This window comes from Malus domestica, chromosome 13 (genome assembly GCF_042453785.1).
Source record: "Malus domestica chromosome 13, GDT2T_hap1".
Taxonomy (NCBI): Eukaryota; Viridiplantae; Streptophyta; class Magnoliopsida; order Rosales; family Rosaceae; genus Malus; species Malus domestica.
In genome coordinates, this window is record NC_091673.1 from 9991226 (window position 1) to 10014411 (window position 23186).

Consider the following 23186-nt stretch of genomic DNA (forward strand, 5'->3'; position numbering starts at 1 on the left):
ATGTATCATGCTCCGGCCAACGGTCTTGCAGAAGCATTCAACAAGACATTGTGCAACCTCCTGAAGAAGGTAATCGGCAGAACAAAGAGAGACTGGCATGAAAGAATAGGCGAGGCACTTTGGGCATACAGGACGACATATAGAACGCCTACCCAAGCTACACCTTATTCTCTCGTATATGGCGTGGAAGCTGTTCTACCACTCGAAAGTCAAATCCCCTCGCTAAGGATGGCTATACAAGAAGGCTTGACTGACGAAGAGAATGCAAAGTTGCGCCTTCAAGAGTTGGAAGCGCTGGATGAGAAAAGACTCGAAGCCCAGCAACACTTGGAGTGTTATCAAGCACGACTCTCCAAGGCCTTCAACAAGAAAGTTCTCCCTCGTCCTTTTCAAATGGGAGATCTTGTCCTTTCATTGCGTAGGCCTATCATCACAACTCACAAAACAAAGAGCAAGTTCACGTCAAAGTGGGATGGACCATACGTAATACAAGAAGTCTACACCAATGGCGCCTACTTAATCATGGCGGAAGACGGCTTGAAGATCGGCCCTATCAATGGCAGATTCTTGAAGCGCTACTACCCCTAAAACAGGCAACAACTTCTGCTCCTGGCCCGCAAGAGCATAAACTGTGTACGGCAAAATCATCATCAAAGTCATCATCAAAATCACTGTTAAATTCATCACCCATTGGAACTACGTTTTGACTTGATCTCTTTCTTTGGAAGGGTACGTAGGCAGCTTGAATATTCAATTTCAAGTTCAGTCACATCAAAATAAAAAATAAATATTTTATTAAATAGAGTCAATTTTATTACCAAAAAAAAAAAAACATATGTTATTAATGTATTATAAAATATATATATATATATATATATATATACACATATATAATGGTGGGCTGCATTATTGAGGATGACCGTGAGCCCAGCAAGCACTCAACGGCCCAAAACCGTGAGTTACTTCTCAAACAGAAGGAGCCTTCGTCTTCTACCTCCTCTCTGCCTTCTGCCACCGATGAGATTGGGTTGTGGTATTGTCGTCAGAAGGGTTCAAAAACAGATGGTTAATGAGCAGAGAACCCCTTTAATGATTGCTGTTACATATGTTGTCGAAGCTCAGAGACGCAACAATGGCAATGGGGTTGATATGGAGAGCCACAGCTTTTGCGGTGTCGTCGAGATCAACGGCGACGGCGTCGTTTCGTTATGTCTGCATCCGGGCTATGGCATCAAAGGCCCAAGCCCAACAGGTGGAATTCAAGGCCCGAGACAAAACGGAATTCCTCAAGACACCCAACAAGAAATACAGCCCAGGCCCAATCTCTCTCCACTCCACTACGCCACGTCGTGCCATCTCCACAGCCATCTTCTTCTCCATCGTCATGTTCTCCATCCAAACTTCATGGCCGTGCCCTCCGTTGCTGAAGCTCCATTGCTTTCGAACCTGCTCAGGCATCTCAACTCTGCATCATCCGCCTGACTGCTGTCAAAACAACTAGCCGGTCTTGGCACTCCGCCTTACCAAGTGCACCTTCATCACTGCAGGATCATCCCCAAGCAGAAGCTGGCCCCGGTGAGGTCTCGCAGATGACGGCAAGCAGCCCTGAAGAGATTCCGCCGCTGCTGGTCTCGGGTTTGGTCGATCCAACGCTCTCCAACATGAGATCTAAAAGGAGCCCGTCATGGTCCTCCAATCCTCTGTCGGCGCCATTAATATCCCAAACCATCGTCTCCCTCGGTGTCCGCTCCGGCTTTCTTTCCTCTCTCAAGTTGCAGCAAGTCGGATCCAAATCAAGACCACCCGCCACAGCGCCTGTCCACCATAAGAGCCAGCGACAGCGACGGATCTCTCGGGAAGACCCGGCTCAGCAGCGCCGAGTGCGAGGACGCCGTCACAGCAGGAAACGCGCCCCAAGCAACGTGACGCCAGGATCTCCACCAAGCTCCTCAACGCCACCTTTTCTGCTCTACAGGTAGCGGTCGTGGTCCCTGGACGACGAAGCGTGGAACCACCGCGAGAGAATCAATGGCAGATCGGACCTCCTCCTCACCATCACCACCTTCAAACTTCAGTTTCACACCTGCAATCCCCGGTTGCTCTCCACCGTCAGATCGTTGGTTGTCTCACGATACAACACCGTGTCGAGCGTGAGTGTGCTCCTCCTTCTTCCTCCACTTGCAGAAACCGGAACATTTGGACCTGTCCCCCAGCAACTTCTCCATTGCTCGGCTTTGGACCACCTTGACATCTCCAATATCGTCGCTCCCTCCCTCTCCAACTACGACAAGCTCATGGCGGTCAACGTCCGCGAGATGGCGGCATGAGAGGGAACATCATGTGCACGGTAAGCGTGGCATCGAGTGTTGGGGCGGGGCGTTCTTCACGGAGCTGCACCGACAGGGCCTCGCTCTTCCATGGCCGCCCACGCAATCCACCGCAGCCACAAAGCCACCATCTTCATCCACCAGGCTCCTCCCTGCCTTCTCTCCATCCTATCCCGCATCCTATATATATATATGTATGTATATGTATGTACGTATGTATGTATATGTGCATATAAAAATTACAATATAAAAAAAAAAGAAAAGAGGAAAATAAGAGACATGGTGCACCAGGCACCGAAAGCAAAGAAAAAATATAAAAAAAATAAAAAAATAAAAAAATAAAAAAAGAAAGGGGAAAAGCAAAGGTGGTGCCAGCACCATGAAAGAAAAAAATAATGAAAAGATATAGAATGGTGCATGCAAAAGAAAGTGGTTGTGGCTAGCACCGAAAGTAAAAGTAAAAAAAAAAATATATATATATATATATATATATATATATAAAATAAAAAAAAAAAGGGGTCATGATGGTGCGGTGTGTGCATATATATATATAATGTAATATGTATAAAAATTATATATATAATAATTGCATTAAGAGAAATAAAGTTCATTTTATTTATTTCTAAATATAAAAAAAAAATTAATTAAAAAAAAAAATTACATTGAGAGAATTTTTATTTATTTCTCTAGAAAGATTACATAAAATTGCATTCTACATACAAAAAAAAAAAAAAAAAAATATTTTTACAAATGTGCAAACAAACGGGAAGGAGTCTTCATTGCTCAGGTGGTGTCTCAGTACTCGGCGGAGCTCTGGGAATAAGAGACGTCGGAGGTTGACTGTTTGAAGTCACACCACTCGGCGGAACTCCAGGAAGAAGAGGCATCGAAGGTTGATCATTTGAGGCTTCATTACGCGGCACAGCCCCAGAAGACGAAGGCAAATGCTGCTGGAACAAACCCACAAAGCTCTGATGATCAAGTAAAATCTGACCATCAGATTCCTGCATCTGGTCAATCTTCCTCTTCATGTTTGTCGCATAGCTATGGGCGAGCTTATGCAACTGTTTATTCTCATGCTTGAGCCCTCTAATCTCTTGTTTGAGACTCATCACTTCAGCCGCCAAAGATTCAACTTGACGGGTTCGAGCAAATAGGCGTTGGGCCATATTAGACACAGAACCTGCACACTGCACACTGAGAGCCAGAGAATCCTTAACAGCCAACTCATCAGACCGTTTGGAAAGTAGTCTGTTATCTCTGGGAGTGACAAGGTTTCGGGCCACCACCGCCGTAGTCATATCATTCTTCATCACCGAATCCCCAACGGTAAGAGGACCAGTAGGGGATATGAAGGATGGGCGCCATATGTTGTCTGGAGAAGAAAGGACTGCCTCTTCACCAAGATTCAAGTCAAAACGACGATCGGATGGGCCAGACATTTTCAAAGGTGTTAAAGAAAGAAGAGGTCGGACAAATCGAAATCTTAGAAGTGCAAGAAGGTACAAGCAAAAATTCAAGTGTGCTTTGAAATGAACTGCCTGCCTCTATAAAAAATCAACACTCGACGGGATTTCAGAGATCGAAGAGGCAAGCTCAGAAATCGGAGAAGCATCTTGCTTTTCCAGACGCGTCGGCACCCGTCACACGCAAACTCAGCTTTGCGGAAATCACGGGTAATTTGTCGAAGCGCCGATCCCAGATATCGAAGAGGCGCCAGTCTTTTTCAGCCGCGTCATCACCTGTCATATGCACACTCAACTTTGCGCAAATCACGGGCAATTTGTCGAAGATTTTCGGTGAAGGAGAAAGCACGTGAAAGTTTACTGTTCAATCACGCGTTAGTTGCCGACACAAGTGAAAGAATAGTACCTCTACAGGTATTAAGGGACCTCCTATAACTGTCCACCTTCATCTTCCATAGCAAGGCAGACATACAGAACCTTTCTTCATCTCCGAGAATGCCTTCCCAACGAAGCCTCTCGAGTCACTTAGTGTTCCTTATTCCTTGGGGTACCTCTGTAAGCCAATAACTTCAAAGCAAAAGTATCTCATATCACCAGGGTAGAAAGCAAGAGTATCTCATATCATGCGTTCTCCCTGTCGTTTCCTTTGTCCTTGCTCCTACCTACAAAGACAAGGATAAAGAAAAAAATATGCAGGAACTTCCACTCAAACTCGGGTAAGGAACCGACTGCTTGGAACCCTTCCCTGATTGCCTACCTAGCACTGCTCTCGAGTACTCGTCTCCCACTGCTGCTGTACTTTTATAGAAGCTGTCACATCTGTCTGGAGAACAGATAAGGCAAGTGAAAATGATACCTTACAGCATGTGGAGACAACGTGCTGAAGAAACAAGCAGAGAAGAATGCGGCCTGCACAGTCAACTCAGCAGAAGGAGTCCGAGCTGAAGAACTCGAGAAGATGCCACATCTGCCTGGAGAACAAATAAGGAAATGCGGCATGCACAATCAACTCAGCAGAAGGAGTCTGAACTGAGAAACTCGAACACATGCCACATTCTGCCAGAAGAATAGATAAGGCAAGGGAAATGATACATTGAAGCATGTGGAGACAAGCACAAAGCACGTGCCGATTCATCCGCTACTTCTTCAAAATCAAAAGTATCTCATATCATCAAAGTTGCAATCACTCTGTGTGGAGGACTCGTTTTGACCCTCAAATTCTTGGGTCGACTTACTAGACGTTGTGAGCTGCACGGGTCGATTCACCACCCTTGAATCAAATCCTTAAAGATCAAGTCACCGACTGGAAGAAAAGCCCATCAATCTTGAAGATCATACCGTTGACCAAACTGCTCAGGTGTGAATTAGAAAGATTGAACAAAGAAACAGGTTGCCACCTTTACCTCGTGCCTGCTTGCCATGTGTTCGAGTCAACCTTCAAGAATCAAGCCTCAACGGCCCTTGAAGAAGTTTCCAACCAAATTCAACACCAAGCCTCGACGACCCTTGAGGAAATCACAAGTCCGCTTCAAGATTAACATGTCTCCACCCTTGAATCAAAACCTAGTTCAAGAATAAGCTGTGGAAAATCAACAATTGAAGGAATCTAGGAAATCCTTCAACCTAGTTCAAGATCAAAGCTGTGGAAGGTCAACAAGTGCAACAAAATACGTGCCGATTCACCCACTACCAAAGCCAAAGATCATCTACCACATGAAGCTCCTTGTGGTCCAATTTCAACCTTCAAGATCAAGCCTCGACGGCCCTTGGATCGACATCTACAGTAAGGGACTTCAAAACGCATCTCCTACACGTGACAAGCACATGTATACGACGTGCCTTGAAGTGGGGGCATTTGTAGACATCGAAATTTCGGTAAATAAATGTTGACCGATAAATCAAAGTGTCAACGCTCATGTATTACATAAATTTTACACGTAGCGTGTGACTCAACGAAAATTGAAATGAGTTGGAAAAGTCATCAAATAGGACACGTGTCAACACCTGGCAGAAACGACTTATTTCATCTGGGATATTATATTCAAAATTAGGCATTGGAAAATTCTATAAATACAAGCCCATTTCATTCATTTTAGAAAACCAATTCATATTACACCTTGAAGCCCTGAAGCTCTGAAACTCCGAAGCTCTCAAGCATCCAGTTTCCCGAAGAATCAAGAAAGCCTTCTTCGTTCTTCGTTCATCGTTCTTCCAAGATCAAGCCCCCGACGGCCCTTTGGATCAACAACCATCCACCTGCAAGCCCAAGCCTCAACGGCCCCTTGAAGAAAGCATTCATCGTTCATCGTTCATCAACTGTTCATCCTCAAGGATCAAGCCCCAACGGCCCCTTTGGATCGACAACATCAACGAATCCGCTCATCCGCTGTTCATCAAGCCCAAGCCTCGACGGCCCTTGAAGAAAGCGTTCATCGTTTATCACTGTTCTTCGAGATCAAGCCCAAAAGCCCTCGGAGATCCGTTCAAGCCCAAAAGCTCTCGAAGATTCGTTCGTCACTGTTCTTCGAGTTCAAACCCAAAAGCCCTTGGAGATCCGTTCATCACTGTTCTTCAAAGATCAAGCCCAAAAGCCCATTTGAAGATCCGCTCAAAGCCACCTTCAAGATCAAGTCCACGGCCCTTGAAGAACGTTCATCCTTAGATCAAGCCCAACGGCCCTTTGGATCAATCACACATCCACAAATACACACCTTACGGAGATCGAATCAGAGGATCAAAATAGAGAGAGATTGTAACCCAAAATCATCAAAAAATACAAATATTATTTTGTGCACGTTGTTCTTGTCTCTTTCATTTCAGGAATTTTCTGTGTTTACAAATAATAATGAAAATAATTTGACAACTTTAAGTTTTAACGATAAAGACAAAATAAAATAGTAAAATAAATAGTACCACAATTAACTTTTTAATGTAAATATATGGATTTTCGTTAAAATAAATAGTACCAAAATTTTTTTTTTTGTTAAAGTTCGTTTAAAATAATTCTCTGACATGTATAATATCATATTATATATCACTTTGTGTTTCAATTACAATAAAAAAAAATTCCTGCACGTGCGTTACAAATATCTGTGCTTATTTCTCCCCTTCACTTTATTTTATAATTTTTAAAGTTTATCTTTAATAATAAGAGCCTGTGCTCTGGACTCTGCGCTTTGCCCTTAACGAAACCAGTTCCATGGTGGTTCGGCTTAGGGTAAGAAATAAAGAAAACAAAATACCCATGAGTTAATGTCCCTTCGGGTTTTAGCTCTATGAGTTGATACATTGACGAGTATGGAGTTACAATTTCTCCAATGCCCTGGCTAGGTTTTCGAGAGAGAATTTCCTGCACCGGGACGATAAAATTGAAAGATAATGCTATAGATATTAAATTTATAGATAAAATTTTATAAAATGAATTATATGGAAATTGATGATTCAATTGTATTAAGTTTAAATAAACGTGCTCATTGCTATTAATAACACATCATTTAATTTACAAATTTTATCTATAAATTTATTCTCCCTAACATTACCCAAAATTAAAACTTGTACACAAATTATTGCATATTATTTTTCCTCCTTTTGCATTACTCTTTTTATTTTGTAATCTTTAATTTAATTTATTTTATTTGATATAAAGGTGGAAAGTAAAAATAGACGTGCATTGTGAGAAAGAGTGCATAAACAATTCTCAATATTTTGTTACTTTTGGGTGTCATGGTAATCTTAAGGCGTGTTATCGAAATGAAAATAAGGAGTGAGACTCTGATTACAAATTATTTTTGTGTTTATTAAAATATGGAGATGTAAGATTCCTCATCGTCCAGAGGAGAGGAGGTGATGTGCCTCATATGTACATGCCCACCCTCCTATAGTGAGACGCGTTTTGGGTGGAAACCCAATAACAAAACCGTGAGGGCGTGGCCTAAACCGGACAATATCTTACTATGCGGATTAGAATGTGACAAGGTATCAAAACCACTCCTCGCCCGGGAGTGTCGACGAGGACGTCGGGCCCCTAAAGGGGGTGGATTGTAAGATCCGACATCGTCCAAGGGAGAGGAGATGATGTGCCTTATATGTACATACCCACCTCCCTATAGTGAGACGCATTTTGGGGGGAAACCTAAAAACAAATTTGTGAGGGAGTGGCTTAAAGCAGACAATATCTTATTATGCGGACTGGGATGTGACATAAGGAATCAAAACTGTGTAGAGCTCACATTAAAAATGGAATTCAACTCCTCCTTTTGAAGGAATTGGATTCCTTGGTGAGAGGTGGTATTTGAATTCCTCTAGGGAATCAAGAATGCATGAATTCTACACATTATACCCCTACATGTTTTATAAAATGCCAAGTGTTCCTCGGGTGTATTTATAGCAGTTGCAAAACGAGATTACAACGAAATATGTCTTTTGAGGAAAAAAGTAGTCTGGAAAAATACTTTTTTTTTGGTTAAAAAACAATATTATCTACATTAAGAGGTAGGGGCATGCTTAACCTCACAATGAGCTAGCATTAACGTGGTTCAAATTCCCAATTGGCAAGAATCGAACCTTAGACCTCTCACTTACAAGTGAAGAGAAATATCATTAGACCATAGTATTAAGTGGCATTTTGGAAAAAATGCTTAGTTAAATCATTTCCTTACTTATTGCTATTTGTATTATAGGTGGGACTGTAATATTGGCATGATATGTTGTTAGCTAATTCATGTTAATATTATATTTTAACTCAGTGAGAGATCCAAAAATTATACTTCATTGTGTTTAAATAAAGGTTTAAAACTTTTTCTATAGAAATATTGTGCGTAGGGCTAAGAGAAATTCGAATTTAGTCCAACAAGGATTTTTTATGGGGTGTGATATCCACATACCCTATTTTACTTCTCACACACTTTTTAAATTTTTGGTTGTCGGATTGGATGAATTGAAGAAGATCAATGGACATAAATTATCAAGGGGTGTGTGAAAAGTAAAATGAGGTGTGTGGATAGGACACCTTTTTTTTATTGAAACATATCTTCGACCGCGTAGTGGACTTTCCGATAGCTGGTGATACAAGTATTTGACACGTGTTGATTTTGACTGAGATCTGTCGAAGAGACATTTCATTGAATAGTTGGTGGAGGAGGATTCTCTCCCCTCCTATTCTCATCCCCTTCCCTCCCCTCTTCTCACATATTGTTTTTTGTCTTATTGTCTTTATAAAAAAAATCAATATTAGATGTTGACATGGCTAACCGTAACCGTTCAAATAGGAGGGAACATAATGAGAGAGAAATTAGGAGGAGAGAGAATCCTCTTCCATAGTTGGTGGCCAGTCTCGGGTCCGATACCAGATGGTCATAGAATCCTATAAGAGCAACTCCACCTTTAAAAATTACGTTGACCCCAAGTCCATTTAATCCACTCAAATAAATAGTAATTGATCTCAATAAACAGTAATTGGCCAAATGCATCTCCACCCTTAAAAAATGAGTTGGCGCAAAGTCTAGTCAATTCATATTAAAATATTAATTTTTTTATAAAATCATTAAAAAATAATTTTATTTTTAATTTCAGATAGGATTTTTTAACCAATCTTGTCACACCACGTGTCATTATTCGAAAGTACTATTTTTGTAGATAGATTTCCAATAAGATTTTGAACCAATCTCGTATTGTCACATGTCACTATCTGTTTATAATCGTTTATAATAGATTTCGATAAGATTTTTAACCAATCACGTAATGCCACGTGGCATTATCCACAACCTCATCCTTTTTTTTGTCCATATAAACCCTACATCCATCCTAATTCATACACCAAACTCAAACAAGCTCATAATCATTCTTCATCGTTTTTAAATTTTGAGTTCTTACAATGTCTTCTTCAAGGAAATTGTATGAAATCGATGAGCAACAGAAAAAATTGTTGGCTGAACAGGAAAAATTGTTCAATCTTGAGGACAGTGGAGATGAGGCGTTCGTAATGGAAAAGGAAAAGTATGATGAACATAGAAGGCAGAGAGCCTTACATCCCCGTCGTGTCATGCAAGGTGCGGGTCAGATCTCCAAACCAGACGTGCTGCAAACTTGGATAGAAAGAGGGAAATACAAGGTAATGATCTATTGGAAGATTATTTTATCCCCAACGGTGTATTCCTGATCATATTTTTAGACGTCGTTTTAGAATGCAATGAAGTTTGTTCAACAAAAACATGATTGCTATTTGTAACCATGATCCATACTTTGTGCAAAAAAAGATGTTTTTCATGTTCTATGTCTTATTCCTGAGCAAAAAATTACTCATACCTTATAGATGCTTGCATATGGAGCATCTGCAGATCAAGTGGATAGATAGCGATGATAGGAAAATCAACTGTTCTAGAGTCTCTGATGAGGTTTTGCTCAGCAATTAAAGCCCTCTACATCAATGAGTACCTCTGGAAACCTACGACAATTGACCTATCAAGGCTTTTGAAGAAGGGTGAGATGCGAGGTTTTTCTGGCATGATTGTAAGCATCGACCGTATGCACTGAACCTGAAAAAACTGTCCAAGTGCGTGGCAATGAGCTTATGGCGACATAAAATGAGCCAAAAATATCATTTTGAAAGCGGTGACGTCATTTGATACATGGATTTGGCATACTTTTTTCGATGTTCCAAGAGCTCAAAATGACTTCAATGTCCTTGCCCAATATCCAGTATTCAACGAGGTGCTGCAAGGAAAAGCACGCAAAGTCACATATTGGGTCAATGAACATAAATATGACAGAGGATACTACCTAGCAGACGACATTTACCTAAGGTGGACATCATTTGTCAAAACAGTGCCATATCCACAAAGTGAAAAGGAAAAACATTTCAGAAGATGTCAAGAGGGGTGTAGGAAAGATGTGGAACGTTGTTTTGGTATCTTGCAAGCTCGTTGGGCGATTGTCAGGGTTGCTATCAGATTGTTTGATGTAGAGGCTCTTTGATCTATCATGATGACGTGTATCATTCTCTATAACATGATTGTGGAAGATAAGTATGATTATGATGCAATCGATGAATACGAGCCGGACACAATGACGAATTCCAGAACACGTGTATATTGTGCTTATGATTGCACTGAAGATCCCGTGCAACACGAGCCATTGGAAAGGGATGGACTGTACAATTAATTGATCATTGAACGGTACACTTCAATGCAACAATCATACATGCACTTAAGCCGTCAATTGAGTACTTGGTGGGATTCAAACAAGGTGAAGAAACTTAAAAGGAGCTTGTGGTCGAAGAATAAAGTTCTTAGTTTATTTGGTGTGTTTTTTTTTAAGTTTTATTTGGTGTGTTTTTGTAATTTTTTTGTAATTTTGTGTGTTTGAATAAAGTACTATAAATAAATAAGAAATTACATAAAGTACTAGAAATAAACAAGAAATTTCGTAAAGTACTAGAAATAAATAAGAAATTACTTAAAGTACTAGAAATAAATAAGAAATTACATGAAGTACTAGAAATAAATAAGAAATTTCATAAGGTACTAGAAATAAATAAGAAATTACATAAAGTACTAGAAATAAATAAGAAATTTCATAAGGTACTAGAAATAAATAAGAAATTACATAAAGTACTAGAAATAAATAAGAAATTCCATAAAATACTAGAAATAAATAAGAAATTACATAAAGTTAGAGTAGCTAGGATATGTGGTGCTAGGATCTTCGTTGCTAGGATATGTGTAGCTAGAACCCCCTCCACTTGTTCCCTCGTTTCTTGCATGCCTCATTCGCATCACGTCCTTTTTTTTCGATGTCCAAAAATATTTAGAATTCGAAGACATTCCTACTAGAGGCTTGTTCATAGTGTCATGATCTGCTTGAGCTATCATTTCTTCTCTAAGCATCTCAATTTCTCGATTAAGTACTTCTCTTTGTATTTCATTAGTCACATCATGCCTCTCAGTAACTGCTAAGATTGTTGGCATAGTCGTAACTTTTACCTCATCTATAGCCACGTCCTGCGCCATGGTCAGTTCACCTTGGCGAGCAAGGTCGTCTATATATTTTGTGTAGTCATTCTTGGAAGAACTCCATTTTTTCTTTGCCGCATTTCTACCTTGAGGCCTTAGGGACCGACGAGTTGGCTCCGACACTACTTCAGGCGGCCCTTCCCGCTCTTCAAATGTGTCGCCTTCCTGTTGGTCCAGGTCTGCTTCTGGCTAACAATGTAAAGGGATGCCGTTCATGACAACTTCTGGACCAGTTGGCACAAGTTTGTATTTGGGACAATCTTTGACAGCATTCCAACATTCCCTGAATGATTTGTTTTTGTTGTTCGCATTGTACCATAATGTGGGATAAGACAATAATATAAAATGCGGGTGTAATACAAATAAATAAATTAAAATATTGATGCGGGTTGAATACAAATAAATAAATAAAAATATTGTCACCTGATCTGCTAAACTTCTGCCACTACTTATATTAGTGGAAGCCTGAGAGATGGCGTTTTTCCAACAAGTAAGCGAGTTGTTGAATTTTTTCCAACGACCTTGAAGACCTTGACTACTTCTTGTGTCTTTTCCAAGCCTCTCGCAAAATGCTGTAGTAATTATACTCCAAAGTTCTCGCAACTGCATCTCATTACCCGTAAACAGGTTATGAATAATTTGAACCCATCATTCACACAATGTAAAATTTTCGATGACCGTCCAAGTAGCCCTTTTTTGCACACAAAAGTATATGAAATCTTTGGTTCAAAGTGTTAAAAATGTTGAAATGTGATGTAAGGTAGAAGATGATGGTTAGGTATTTATAAAAAAAAAATATTTTGTTTTATTTTTTCTGTATTTTAAAATAATTTTTATTAATCTAGACCGTTGGATTTGAAAAAGATTGAAATCCAGCAGCCCAAAATTGGACATGTGGCCAACGGTAAGAATTCTAACATTCTTTTTTTTTTAATGTTTTTTTGCCGAAAATCCTGGACCGTTGATCTAGGAATTGGACGACCCATATATTGCCACGTCACTAGTTGTTGGGTTTGAATTTCAAATTTTTTTACCATTGGAAATCCAACGGTTCAGAAAACTAGCCGTTCGAAATCTAATGGTCGAAGACGGGCCACACCCACGCACCAGATGCAAAAAAAATATCAAGCTTCGCTGACACTAGCATGACATCATGCTGACGCTAACATGACATCATGTTGACGCTAACATGACATCAGATAGGCTAGTTCCTCACTCAATCCATTTTGGGCCGGCCTACAAACTGGCTTGGACTTTGGGCTGACCTATTTTTATTTTTAGGGGTGGATGATTTTTTTTTGGGTGTCAGCCTATTTTTTTAGGCTTTGGACCAAGCTCGTATAGAGGGTTGGAGTTGCTCTAAGAACCTTTTCAGCCATATTTTCTGAGCTTTGAAGGGTCATAGGATCCAATAGAACCCTTGCTAGATATTTCATAACCGAAAAACTTTTCTTTGCTAAATACATTTTATTTATATGATAATACGTGAATTAATAAGATGATTAAACCGTGCCATCATCATTACACTAAACATTTAGTCGGTGTCTTATATTGATTCCACAATTGCCAATTCTAACAACCCATTATTGTTTACCGACTCATTGCTTCAATAGAGGCAAGCAGTTGCCAATCTCACGCAAAGAGCTAGCTGTGTTCCAAGTAGATGACAAAGACAAAAAGTGCTAAAGGAGGCTCACTTTTCTCCATACCCAACCCACCCACTGCAGTATATGGCAGTGCCCATCGGCCACTAGCCAGCCTCTCATTTCTGATTCGCCACAAAAGATAACAAAAACAGAGCCAGAGAGAAGCTTTTTTTTTAGTCGGGATGAAAGATTATAACACGTGTCATAATATAAGTGGATAAATATTAAAATATATCTTACAAAAATGAGAAACTTGTTGACACGTTACACTGTTAGTGTCAAAGTGGCGCCCGTGACAATAATAAAATGAGTGAGAAAAATTAACACATATCATTGTATTATTGCACTTTTTTTGAAAAAGGGTTATATCAGTTCCGTCGTTTATATTATAACACACGTTTTACCATCTTGTGTTGTAAATATGCATAAAAATTATCTTGAAAGAGTCAAATTTTAACCACAATAATAAAAATTAGGCTAATTGAATTAAGAGTCGCGGTGGTAATAGAATAGTCGAAAAATAGTCTCTGCAATAAAAAAATTAAGATTTAGGCTCATATGGTAAAGTTTGTTAAGATTTAATCCTAAATTGAAAATTTGGTCAAGGCTCACATCTAAAAGGAAGAGTGGAGAAAATTTTCAATTTTAGACCTAATCCTAAAAATGCGTTTAATCCTAATTTTACTACATATACTATCTTGGGACTATCTTATCGGACCTGGATTGTCTGCCCTCCTCAAATCATACACTTTCCATCCCCTCCTATTCTGTGGTCATAGTTAAGTCACGTCAACATTTTATATTAATTTTTTTTATAGAGATAATAAGATAAAAAAATATTGAGAATATAAAATGTTAAAATGATTTAATTGTGATCACATAAATAAGAAAGGATATGAAGAAGATGGGTTGAGGGAGGACAGACAATCCAGGTCTCTATCTTATCACCCTTAATCCAATTAGGCCTAAAAATTAATTTCAAACACAACCTTTTACCTTTCGCCTGAAGTCCAATCAGCTCTGCCAAAAGAAAAATAATTGAACAGCTGTACTGCTACGAGCAATATAATAATAATTAATTAATTAAATTTTCCACAGGTTAAGAATTTTGAACGGAGAACTCTTGAATTATGAAATGCGGGTAAAATCCCCACACTACAAGTAGGGCTGCCCCTCTCTCATTTTTCCTCATCACACCTCAAAGTCTCCCTCTTTCTCTCTGTGCTGGAGGTAATGCTCTAGAATCTTGAAGAACCCTCCTTTCAATTCTTTCAAGTTTCAAGCTTTTGCTAATTTGGTGTTTTGGGAACTTTTGTTTTTGTGCAGAGAAAATGGCTTCTTGCAAACAATGGACTGTGTTTTTTAGCTTGCTGTGTTTGGCCTCTGCAACAATGGCAGCTCCCCTGAAAACGCCGGTTGCGGTGCCGTTCGGCAGAAACTACATGCCCACTTGGGCATTTGATCACATCAAGTACTTCAATGGAGGCAATGAGATCCAGTTGCATCTCGACAAGTACACAGGTACAAAATGGAACAAGTACAAGCACATATTATTAGTAACGCTTAAGCGTTACCCAGTTAATAATAACTTAATACAGCGGTAAACACTCGCTTGAAAGTTCATGTTATGGAGGCTTACTAAAAATTGGTTTTAATTTTGTGAAGGTACTGGCTTCCAATCGAAAGGAAATTACTTGTTCGGCCACTTCCATATGCAAATTAAGATGGTTCCTGGGGACTCTGCTGGAACTGTTACTGCATTCTATGTGAGCATGTTTCTCGATTTCTTTCATTTTTTGCTTAATAATATTCCTTTTGTTTCCCAAATACTTTTGAAATGGGCATTGAGCTCAGATGATTTACGCTTGTTATTCAGCTGTCTTCGCAAAACAACGAGCACGACGAGATCGATTTCGAGTTCTTGGGGAACAGGACAGGGCAGCCCTACATTCTGCAGACCAATGTGTTCACAGGAGGAAAGGGGGATAGAGAGCAGAGGATTTTCCTCTGGTTCGATCCCACTGCAGCTTACCACTCCTACGCTGTCCTCTGGAATCTCTACCAGATTGTGTAAGTTCTTTCTCCCTTCTTCAACCCTGTTTCTGAAATCCTCTGTTTTTATGAACATTTTTTGTCTCTTGATATATTTTTATTCTTAGCGTGACGAAGAGAAAAAAAATGACGATGAAAATCACTTTAATTTAAGAAAATTAATGAAAAAAATTCGAAAATTTTGAGTTTTAACAATAAAAATAAGATAAATGGTAAACTGAATAATACTAGGATTAACTTTTTAATGTAAAGATATGATTTTTCGTTAAAATTTCGTTTAATTTAAGCTATTTCTAATCCTTGTGACCCTCAAAACATTAGAACAAAGTTGTTTTGTGTGGAAATTAACAAGTGCAATGATCTTAACCCTCTAGTTTTCTCACTTTATCCGTTATATATACATATTTTCTTTTAATTTATTCAATTTAAACCCGAGTGAATAGTGCAGTTTGAAAAAATGTTAAACAGAAATCATTACATCTCTTGGATTATTCATTGTGTAATTACGATCACGTGACGGGTACTGTAAAGTTAATAAATTATAGACTCCTTTCACCATCATTACATTTGCACCAAACTCATGGAGTTCAAAATTTCCAACCGAGAAAAAATAAAACAAATTATAGCAAAACCCTAGTAAATCAAAGCTTTTCAATTCTTAATTTAGTTTCCGACAAAATTTGACCAAATGTGGATTTTTAGGGACAAGGATAATCTCCGGATCTTTTTCAAGGAGATCTAGAAATTCAATCAATTTTGTTTGTTTATCGTACGATCAATTTTCGTTACGTATTATTTATATTCAATGTAAAATTTAAAATTTAAAATAATTTTTAACTACATAATGAACGGACTCCGAACTCTCCATAAAGAGGATCCAGGGAGAATCTTATTCCGGTTTTCAGGATTATGTTGACCAAAAGGTCCAAAACTCGTGCAATTTTTCAACAGACAAACGTTGAACTTTGGTCCCCAAATTATTGAGGGGGGATCTCCACTTTTTCCTTAACTTTTCTTTTACTTTTTTCATACATGTTTTGGATATAAATACAACGATTTTAACGTGTTTGACCTTTTTGGGCAAAATTCGTATGTGGCTGACGTGTCCCGCCATGTCATGCAAAATCAGATTCCTCGTGGACGACGTACCAATCAGGGTGTTCAAAAACTGCAAAGATTTGGGTGTGAAATTCCCATTTAACCAGCCCATGAAGCTCTACTCCAGCTTGTGGAACGCAGACGACTGGGCCACCAGGGGTGGGCTGGAAAAAACCGATTGGTCTAAGGCCCCGTTCATCGCCACGTACCGGGGTTTCCACATCGACGGCTGCGAGGCCTCCGTCAATGCCAAGTTCTGTGACACACAGGGTAAGAGATGGTGGGACCAGAGGGAGTACCAAGACCTTGATGCTCAGCAATGGAGGAGGCTGAGGTGGGTCCGCCAGAAATACACCATCTACAACTACTGCACTGACCGAGCCCGATACCCTACTATGCCACCAGAGTGCCAGAGGGACAGAGACGTATAAAGTTACAAACCGACCGAACTATGATAATGTCGATACCGCGCATCACGTGACGATGTGATCGTCACATTAAGATTATAACCGCTTTGTCTCGTTAACGAGTGCACCAATTGATTGGGGAAGGAGATGACACGTGCTTAGTGTTATTGCGTATTCCATTGTTTTTAATATCGATTCACGCGTATTGAATGTATTGTCCATTAGCATGTGGACTGAGTATCCGTGTGAGAGTGTTATTATCGTTAATTCAGTTGTTATTATAAAGTTCTATTAAATTATAATAAATCTTTGTAATAATATATTGCTTCTGTGTTCTCTTTAATATGGGCGGATTATTAAATAATTATAAGATCTAATTAAGGTGATCCACGTAACGTGGATTCATGTGAGCACACAGTTTTTTCTTTCTCTCATGGTTCTATTAGAATATTTTACAGTGGCCGTGATTGATTCCCCAGCAACAAGATCCGTGTCTATTGTCGGAAGATTTAGAAATTCGAACCATTTATTTTAAATTTTGCGACTATCATAGTTTTATCTCACTGACCGTCTTATACAAATCGAAAGTTCAGATCTCTCTTTTCCAGGAACGCCCAGATCTATGGGTTCACTGACTCCGGACGTCTCAAAATTATTGGTCTGTGTGGCAAGAGACAGATGGGTCGGTGTGTTTTCGTCCACAAGCATGAGGCCACGAGGAATTGCTCGTACTTTGAAATCTGGAAAGTATTTTCTTTAGACATAAATAGAAATTGTTGGATAAGGTGGTCTCTGCTGGTTCAAAATTATTTGATCCCTTCAAGATGATCTCTTACGACTTTAGTAAATAAAAAAAGGAGTACATATAGTAAGACAGCTCGAGATTTGGAAGGAATATAAATGTTCTGTTTAGAGGAATTTGCCTACGGTACTCATTATGTGATGGTTTTTATTATCACAAGATTCACAAAGAGATGTTCTCGCTTATGTGAGAGTATAACACAAAATTAGTCGTTACATTACATTTGATGTTCTCCCTTTTGAAGTTGCAAGAGTATTCAACACATAACTACTTACTATGTGATCATATGTGGCTAGTTGTATCCGAATAGAACAATTTTGTTTTGTACTTTGGGTTACTCTAAACTAATCTAATCTACGAAGAGGAGTTTGAACTTGACTGCAAAAATGAAGGTAATGTCCTCACTAACTGGTCGAGCTTACATATGCTAAATTTTTATCTTTTCAAATTGCTCGAAATGGAAGAAGCTACGGATGAGAAGGTGTGGTTACATCCGCTTCCAAATTTCAAACCTTGGTGTCCAATGTGTTGGGTATCTAACTGTTTCTAACAAAAAGAGAAGGGAAAGGAGGGGAGTGGTGCATCCCATAGAAAGTGACATGGAGACTTGGAGTCATCTTGTCCCACTTATATAATGCAAAATTAAGCAGATTTTCAGGGTACTGATTAAGATGGGAAGCACAGCAATTGAGATTTGAAGGGGCGGCAATGGAAGTTGGAAGCAGTGACAGAAACTCTGCCGAGGTACCATCAAACAAGTCATTGTTTAGGCACAGATTTAGTTGATCTGTAAATGTCGATGTTTACAATGTTACATATAATCTATGACAATAAATGGGGTCATCCCATAAGGTACGTCCTCAAATTATAACACTTGTGTTAGATATTATGCTTCTATTTTGAAATTCATAGTTGAAATTCAGTGTTCGGGGAAATTTGATATATTATCAACATGTTACATACCAACTAGCTCTTCATCAAGTGATACTATTTTTTCTTAACGATGTTTCACTCAAATTATAATACGTGTGATAGGTCATATATTCAAGGTTGGAAGTTTAGAGGTCAATGTTAACAATAAGCCACATACCAAGTAGCTTTTAGAGCAAATAGCAAGCCAGCAGCCTAAGAAGGAAAAGTGTGTGAATCTGTAATTAAACCGAATAGAAACCGTCTTCTGGAGAGGAAACGAATCACACTGCAGTTGGCTGGTATGTTTTAAGACGGATAAATGTCTCACTTTCTTCCTAATCACTCTAGCTTGTCGGAGTGAATATCTTGCTTGTAAAGCAAGAATCAAAAGATTGGAAACATTGTACACAATAACACCTGAGATATTGATTCTGATTTTTGAGACCGCATATATAAGGGAACAGAACAAATTCAGTTGTCTGCAGCCTGCGGAACAGCCAATCGCGATGGCAGACAAGAAATGGATTATTCAAGCTAACAAAGAGCTCTATCAGATGCAGGATGTTTCGACAGAGGAGGAGCATTGGAGCAGGGGTTGATATACAGACTGCCAGCCTGCATCACAGATATTAGCATGAAGGCCTACAAGCCCCAGCTGGTCTCCTTCGGGCCTTACCATTTTATTCGAATCCAATGGAGGAGCACAAGCGCCACGTGCTTCTTCATTTTCTGAAAAGATGTGAGAAACCTGTGTTGGTGTGAGCCCAAATTAGATTAGGAATATAATTTTGTTTCCTAGTTTGGTTATAATTCTTTTAATATTACTTGTATTACAAGTTGTATCTTATATTTAGCCTCCTCGAAGGATAAGAATAACATAACACAATTCAAACCCTAAACACTTTTATGTTGGCATTAGAGCAGGTTTCGGCCTGTCTCTTTCTCTAAATCTTATCCCCGTTCACTACCGTTTTCAGTGCTTCTCTTCGTTGGCTGTGTAACAACCATTGAAACCAAGCTCAGAAGTCTCGAAACAAGAGACCTCTGTTAAAACCCCAAACCCAGGTCTCAAAACAAGAGACCACCAAACCCGTTACAACCCCCCCAAAAAACATATAAACCAAAACTACCAAACCGTGTGTCTCGAAGCAAGAGACACCACCTATTGGAAAAACCAAAAACTAGAAATCTAAAGCAAAGATTGGTTCCATGGCTGACAACCAAACGTTGGTTCCAATCTCCAGCAAAAAGAAGCACGGGCTGGCTAATTATGAACCCCACAGGATTTGGACATCAAGGTCTATCTGGAATCCATAACCCAATTGGGTTGCAAGCATGTGAACCTGGAGCCTAAAATCTAAATGGGTAGCAAGCAATTGAAGATGTCGGCAGCAACTTGGGCATGGGCCCGCCTAGCCCACCAGCGAAGACTCATCAAGAGTGGAACCCGGACCCAGACAATCCGAGCCCACAACTATCTCTATTGAATTTGATTGCTTCTCAAGGGCAATCCGATGATCAAGGTAACTCCGGCACAACTTTGATTGCATATGTTGATCTTGATATAGGTTGGATTATTGACTCCGGAGCCACTAATCATATGACTTATGATCGTACTTTATTTAACTCAACAACAACACCACCACCTAGTATTATCACAGCTAATAGAGGTGTTGCCCCGGTTACAGGGGCGGGTATAATTGCACTCACTCCTACTCTCTAGCCATTTGTTATCTGTGGGGCAGGTTACCGAGCAATTAGACTATGTTGTGCAAATGTTTCCGTCTTTCTGTTTACTTCAAGATATCCAAACGTAGGCAATCATTGGGCGTGGTAGTAAGAGAAAGGGGTTGTACTATGGTGATGATGTTGCACAGGGCCGTGTTCATCAAGTTCAAGGTCGTGATAGTGGGAAGTTAAAGACCATTTAGTTGTGGCATCGTTTGTTGGAAGTATGCCCACAAAGCCACTCATTTGATGTAATAGCTTTTGGAATACTTATTGTATTAAACTTTTATATGTTTAATGAAAGGCAAAGCTTATTGTTAATCACTATTTATTGTATCATGTGCTTAAGCAATAAGGGAATCCAAGGGATGTATTTGATCTAAGAGACAAGTGATTTAAGTAAGTTAGATTATCGAGACCTTTCTCTTATGTTCATTCCTAAAACGTTCCTAGCCATAAGATTGCCAATTAGGCATTGACAATCCGCTAAGGTTAGTATGTGTTATGTCGACTCAAGTGTGAGTATGACTAGTCTCAAGTCATTTGGTGTTGGACACTAAGACAAACACATAGGTGCTCGAAAGAGTAATCGAGTACACTGAACTACGATCAAAAGAGAGTTCGAACATACATGTCATGTAAGAACTCGATAGTTGCAATATGCAAAGTAGTCATTTGACCTGAGGCATCATAGATGTCTAATGGTTAGGTCCTTGACCTTTGATCATGTCAAAGGCATTCCATTGGAGTGTCCACGGCATTGTTGGGGTCAAGCTATCTAGTCATGTAGGCATATGAATGCACAACAAGGGATCTCTAACCTTCCATGGTGGAAGGAGAATACTCTAAGATGTGATTCGAGAGTCTTTGGCCAAAGCATATGAATATGACTTAGGAAGTTTGTTCCAAATCTTATTCAAAAGAATCATATGGAGAAGTATCACATTGGATAGTAGACATGAAACAAACTATCACTTAAACAATGTGATTAAGAGTATTGTATTAGAGAATGACCGTATTGCATTGTAGTTGTAACTGGATAGGTTCTCCAACCAATTCTACTTAGCTTGGGTAACCATGACATGCTGCTAGGTGTCACTCATGGTTTGTGGAAGCCCTGATGATTAGCAAACACTAATTTTAAGGGAGAATTGAAATGTGGTTTCAATTCACAATCGATCGTTAAGAGTAACAATCGCCCACTACCTCGCTAAATGGAACCTAATGGATCGTACACCGAGTAAGGATGAAAGTGAAGAAATTAAATGAAATGGATATGCAATTAAATGGTTTAATTGAAGAATGGTCAAGATTAATTAATTAGTTAATTAATTTTACGAAAGGTTCGTATTGGGCTTTTAAGTTGGTTTTGGGTTTCGGGGCCCAAAAGTGTTTTGGTCCACAAGGCCCATTATGTTTAAGTTGTATGACAACTAAAACAAAATGGGCAATAAGCCCAATCACAACAAATAGGCCGGCCATGGTGAGGAGAGGGTGAAGGTTTGCTTAATTGCAAGTTTGCCACTTACCTAAGAAAAGTGTTATAAAAGCAACTTTATAGCTATTTTTCTTATAAGGGTTTTTCTTGTAGAAAAGAGGTGAAACCTATTCTCTCTTTTTCAACAAGGAGGCCGGCCACTTAGAGGAGATTTATCTAGCAATCTTTTCTTCTCTAAGTCATCAATTTCATCTTCACACCTCACCCTTGGTGTGGAGACTTAGAGACACCAAACCTTTGGTGTTTTGGAGATCCTTTCCTCACATCCTCAATGACCAAAGGAGCACAAAAGGAGAAGGAAATCACAAGCAAGATCCAAGGAGCTTGGAGGTGACTTGAAGGCCCTTCACTTGGGTGAATCCCTTGTGTAAACAAGGATGAGCTTCAAGGGTAAAGAATCTTTAAATTCTTCATTCTCTTTAATGTTGTTTAAAGAGTCTTTTGGTTCACCATTCACTAGGCTTTGAAAGTCATGGGTTTTATGAATTGTTTTTGAATGCATGCCTACTTTAATGTGTTAATAGTTTGCATATCTATTCAAATGTTCTTACTTGTTCTTAGCTAGGACAAAATTTTTGCTTCATCGTTGTCTTGGTCATGCTTCATTCGGTTATTTGCGAAAATTACTTTTGTCATTATTTGGTAATATTTCAAATTCTTCATTAAAGTGTAATGTTTGGTCATTAGCCAAAAGTCATCGAGCTTCTTATCCCCCGAGTTTGAATAGAAGAACAATTCTTTTTGAGCTAATTCATTTTGATGTGTGGGGGCTATCTCCGGTTACTACTCAGCATGGTATGCGTTGGTTTGTAACATTTGTTGATGATTGCACCAGAATGACTTGGTTGTACCTCATGAAAAATAAAAGTGATGTGGGTAGTATCTTAAGAAGTTTTTATCACATGGTTTTTACTCAATATTCACTCCCTATTAAAGTGCTTCGATCAGACAACGGTGGTGAGTATCTTAATTAGGAACTTTCTCAATTTTTTACGGAAAAAGGCATTCTCCATGAAATTTCGTGCCCTCAGACCCCATAACAAAATGGAGTCGCCAAACGGAAAAATCGGCACATACTTGAGATTTCCCGTGCCCTTCTTATTGGTAGTTGTGCACCCAAGACATATTGGGCTGATGCAGTCACCTATGCTATTTATCTCATGAATCGAATGCCATCGCGTGTTCTCTCTTTTAAAACACCTTTAACCGTGCTTGCCGATCATGCTTTGCTCCCATCCACC

The 23186-nt window shown here is 39.3% G+C and overlaps 1 protein-coding gene across 1 annotated transcript; it reads left to right on the forward strand.

The window, feature by feature from the left end:
• The first annotated feature begins 14570 nt into the window (after positions 1–14570).
• LOC103423907 (xyloglucan endotransglucosylase/hydrolase protein A-like) lies at positions 14571–17305 on the forward strand. The gene is given in 5 exon segments (NM_001328860.1): positions 14571–14678; positions 14775–14969; positions 15114–15214; positions 15325–15518; positions 16630–17305. Coding segments are annotated over 4 exon segments (885 nt in total). The 5' UTR covers positions 14571–14678; positions 14775–14779; the 3' UTR covers positions 17030–17305.
• The last annotated feature ends 5881 nt before the right edge of the window (positions 17306–23186 follow it).